The sequence below is a fragment of the Capsicum annuum genome, chromosome 3 (genome assembly GCF_002878395.1).
Source record: "Capsicum annuum cultivar UCD-10X-F1 chromosome 3, UCD10Xv1.1, whole genome shotgun sequence".
NCBI lineage: Eukaryota > Viridiplantae > Streptophyta > Magnoliopsida > Solanales > Solanaceae > Capsicum > Capsicum annuum.
In genome coordinates, this window is record NC_061113.1 from 52,824,102 (window position 1) to 52,829,161 (window position 5,060).

A 5,060-nucleotide genomic window follows, 5' to 3' on the forward strand; every position below is an offset into this window, starting at 1 on the left:
TCACTTTTTATAATGCGTCATAATTATTTTGAATTCAACATTGTATGAAGAAAAGAGTTTGTTAAATAGACAACCAGGTAGGTTTATTATACACTGCGTATTGAGTATTTATTCAGTAGACCAAAAACTGATATATTATATGAGGCTGGTCGATTTTTTAAGTCTAAAATCTATTTAGTACTTAGTATATAATATATGAACTGGAATCGATAATGCACAACAAAAAAAGTTGATTTTAACTGCAGTTCAGTGGTTTTCAAAACAGAATACACATTATACACTGTCTAGTGCATTTGAACAAACCAAAAATATAAAATACAATGTCAATCATATTATCCTATGTTAAGGCTGGATGTTGCTTTCTTATGTCCCAGTTTTTTGCACATAGAGCACTTGTTTATTTTCTTGTACCTTGAAGGCTCCAACACACCCTTAACGCGTTTTACCTTCCTCTTTTCGAGTTTGGGATCAAAATCGAGTGAAAGAACTTGCATTCAAGATACTCTCGTGCCACACTCCACTCCGACTCTAGTGGTGTTGCACAAATAGGTTTCAAGTATGCAAGAAGGTATGACTATTTCGAATATATTTGCGAAGAGTAGTTGTAAATGTTAGTGTCGTATTCGTCCCCGTGCTTCAAACGCAACGCTGCCATTGCATGAACGCATGGCAATTTCACCAAGTTATACTTTCTACAAGAACATGACCATCTTGAAAGATTAACTTTGGCGGAACGATCGTAACTAAGCACGGTGAATTTGTTTGTGCTTCCATTTATGTTGTTCACATATAATTTATCCCCTTCGGTCATGTTTTCCCTCAAGATCACCTCAGTTACGGGAATGAATGTTGTCTTTAAATTGTCCACCTCCGCATACCTCTTCCTAAATATTTCTCCAAACCTATGTGCAATTGAATTAAAAATGGTCGACACTGAATACTCTCTTTCGTCGTGCAACATTGAGTTGAGCGACTCGAAAATATTTGAGGTCATGATGTTGAATCGATTACCTAGAAAGTGAACCCGAATCCACTTTTCAAATCCAACTTCATGCTCGAGGCAAGCTGCTGCTTTAGGGCATCTTTCTTTAAGGGCGTTGAAGTAGTCCTTAAATTCTTCCAACATGTACGCCTTGGCTGCATGGTAGTACAAATAAAGAGAATTGGAACAATGGTGATTTGTTCGGAGATTTTCATCGAGATACCTCATACAAATACCGTGATGCACAAGTGGATAATACCTTGCGGGGCCCTTGGCTATGCTTACGTATCTATCGACGATAACACACAGCTCTGGTTCGTCGACGATAAAGGCCTTAAGCTTCTCAAAGAAGAAGCCCCACGACGCATCGTTCTCCTTATCCACCACACAATACGCTAAGGGATAGATATGATTCTGCGTATCTTGAGAGACAGGGACAACAACACGCCCTCGTACTTACCGAAAAAATGCATTCCATCAACGGCAACAATCTTTCTCATGAGTGCATATCCATGGATGGAAGCCCCAAACACCATAAAGGAGTAAATAAACCTTCCAGACTCCTCATCGACCATGAGGGAATTAATAGACCCGGGGTTGAGGCCGTTGAAAATATATGAAAATGCAGGAAACACTGCATATCCGTGCTCGGGCGTACCTCAAACTATATTCTTCGCAATGACGCCTGCCATCCAACACTTCCAATAGCCCGACCTGCAATATAGCTCCCTAAATACGATTCTCTCAATTTTTTTGGGGCTTGGATATTTGTTGTCAATGAAAAAGTTCAAAATAAGTGAGGCAATGACCTCCATGGTGACATTCTTGTGCTTTCCCGTCACATGATCAACGCCACAAGTATGCTCTCCCACGTACTTGTGGACATGTAACCAACCCGATTCTCCGATAGCACATGCGTGCACCATCCATCAGCAAGTAGGATATATACACCTCACCCTCAAGTATTTCTTACAACTCTTCACTGTTGTGTAATTGAATGACATTTTCACCGACAACTGCTTCAACAAAATATTCAACATTTTCTTATCTTTGAATGTTTGTCCTATAAAAAATTGGTGCCATCCAAGAAAGAGTGACTTCTTTGTGCTTCGAGCTGCCCGTTCTTACCTCCTTCACACTCTTCTTCTTCATAATCTTCACTATTATCTCATTCATCACCACCCATGCTATCGTATTTCGTTGAAGTATCATCCACAGTTGGGGGTGGGCGTGACGGTGGGGGTGGGGCTGATCTGGAAGTTTCTTCCCTGGACCTTTCAACAACTTTAACCCGCAATATAGGTTTGGAGTTATCAGAATCAATGCAAAGCATATATAATTCTACGTATCTATCATTCCTTATGAACGTTGGATGGATTTTCCCCTTCCGTTCATCAAGTAACTAATTACCACCTCGCTTTGATCACAACTTAATTCACCGCTCTCCATTACACTTTTAACCATATCGGCGTATGAACCGTTGCAACGAAGGACAATGGACACTGTCTCCTTAGACGCGATTTTTCAAACCCAACATTTAGGAGTCTTCTCTCATTCACCAGAAAATATACAACCAACAACCACGTAATCTATAATAAACATAATATACCTCGATAATAGAATTCAATAGACTTGAATAGGGTTTTTTTGCGCCTAGACTTAATAGACTGAGGTTGTCTTCTTCCTAGCTGCTGGTCGTACAGTGCACAATTGACCCTTTTTCAATGACCACCGGAATACTCCGATGAATTTCAGCTTACAAACAATTTAAGGAGTATTAGAATGTTGCTATTGAGCCAAGAACTGATTTTGAAATGTGGGATTGATTTTTCGAGCTTTTTGTATGAAAATGAAAGAAAAATTGGAGCTAAAAATAAGCAAAAATGGCTTACAACAATGGAGATAATGTCACTTTTTGATGGATGCCAAAAAATTCGAAGAAAAATGGCCGAAAAATGGTTGAAAAATCGAGGAAATGACGCTAAAATTGTGTGGTTGCTAGTGGATTGGTTGTGAAGCTTTGGGATTTTTTTTTTTAATTATTTATCCAATATTTATATGTTTGAAGATGGACTAAAGTGTAGTTTTAACAAAATTGAGGTTGAAATAGAGAAAGTAGCTAAAGTGTAGATTTTATAAGTTGAGTGTTAGGTTTATATTTTATTTTTGTGGATCCAAAAAAATATCTATTTTTTCAATTAAAAATACTAGGTATCTAAATATCAAAAAAATTTGAGAAGTGGCCTTTTTGCCAACTCCCAGTAACTATATGTATGTGATTAATTAGCAGAGTTAATAGGATCACAGGGAAATTCTGATAAATACTAGTGGGTGGAGATAAAGTGCACCTAGTTTGATTTTTGTTTGTAAGCACGCCACTAGGAACAAGACCAAGACTATTTGTCCGTTCCAAATTTGTTATTTGCCATTTTTAAATAGTAACTACATCGGCTCCATTTAAGATTTCAAAAAATCAGACCGTCATATTGGAGAAGTCAAAATCAAAGCCGATGTCATATAGCTTGACATGGTCCATTAATTAGTGGAGATTGACCTGCAAATTGATGAGATCTAATACAAACTAAAATTTTAAATTTTATAATCATAAATATCAGGTATTTATTGATCATCAAAATAAGAATAGATAAAAAAAAAAAATCAGTAAACTATTTGTTTCAACTTATTTCAATGGCTGATTCAAAAGTTTCACTAAGAGGATTCGAAAATTATAAATATAGTGATTGAAATTTCAAAGTGAATTTTAAATCCTAAATCACTTAGTCAATATTTTATCTTATTTTTAAGGGATTCAAATTTATATATACACACTAAAATTAAAAATATCTTATATATGTCATATAATTTTTTTACCAAAGGAATTTGGATGAACACCCTTATCCCTCCTAGATACGTTTCTGACTAACGTGAGATCTAATAGTTTTGTCGATATCTTCATAAACTACTAAGGCACGTCCTTAAATGCTCTTATATTTTGTCTGGTCATTCTAATCCAATTTCTCCACAGCACGAAAACATTCCACTTGTATTGATAAAGCAATCTAGTTGAACTGGATCAGGTCAATTAAGTAACATCACTACTGCATGTTGTAGGTTTTTTTTCTTTTCTTTATGCTGAACAACTGAAGTGATGGTGTTTGGTGAATGGCTGAATATTTCAACTAGAAGACCAGGTGTATCATGGTGTGTGAACAACACTATGTCCACACATTAACGCAGCACTGAGGTGCTGGAAAGCAAATTAAGCCTAACGAGTAATGTCTCATTTTTTTCAACTGCCTCCGTCGTTTCCTAATAATCCAAGAGGTCATTTGGTACAAAGCATAAATGATAATTAATTTTGCGATTAATTTTAGAATAGATTTATTTCATATTTGATTGGGATAAAATGCACCGTATAACTCATTCCAGAATTGTAGTGAGTGTGGGCTAACTGATTTTGAGATAGCTAATTGTGAAATAATTAATTCCTCGTTTGGTGCAAGGGATAAGGGAGAACTAGCTAATCCTGAAATTAATTTTAGGATGAGCTTATCCCATGTTTGATTGGGATAAAATGCATGGGATAACTAATCCCGGGATTAATTATCTTGAATTTATAGTATTATTTTGTTATGATATAACTAATCTCGAAATAACTTGTTTCCAACCAAACCACACCTAACAATATACATCCTTCTTCATATTTTTCTTTTATCTTTCATAGAAAGCTTATAACATAAAATAATAGTATTGGCTCTGGTAACTACATTAATTGACTATAAGAATCTTAAAAAAGTCATATTCACCTAGCTTATTTGTTCAAAGATATATACTAATGGGCAATAACATCTTTCTCTTTTGTTGGCAATGTTTCATTTTTCGTGTTTTTTAGTTTGTTGTTTTCTGTTGTTTATTTGTTACCAATGGTTAAATCTTCAGTAAAGTGTGTATCGATTTTATATTTATTTCTCTAGCATGTTTACTAAATAGTTTTCAATTACAAAAGAGAAAATACCCTATTTTACCCTTAAACTATACCCAAAATAGTTGAAACACACCTCAACATAATGGGGGTCCT

General features: G+C 35.6%; 1 protein-coding gene across 1 annotated transcript; it reads right to left on the bottom strand.

Annotated features, from left to right (window-relative positions):
• Positions 1-574: 574 nt before the first annotated feature.
• On the bottom strand, positions 575-1,557 carry LOC124896655. The gene is made up of 2 exons (XM_047408296.1): positions 1,443-1,557; positions 575-1,377 (listed from the first exon to the last, which is right to left on the bottom strand). The coding sequence occupies exons 1-2, from the start codon at positions 1,555-1,557 to the stop codon at positions 575-577; spliced, it is 918 nt and encodes a 305-aa protein (XP_047264252.1).
• Positions 1,558-5,060: the final 3,503 nt, after the last annotated feature.

Bases quoted from the DNA above. Each gene is read 5' to 3' on its own strand.
- LOC124896655 (XM_047408296.1), bottom strand. From the start codon at position 1,557: ATGGTCGATGAGGAGTCTGGAAGGTTTATTTACTCCTTTATGGTGTTT. The intron at 1,378-1,442 runs GTAAGTACGAGG...TCTATCCCTTAG, and splicing joins TGATGGAATGCATTTTTTCG to CGTATTGTGTGGTGGATAAG.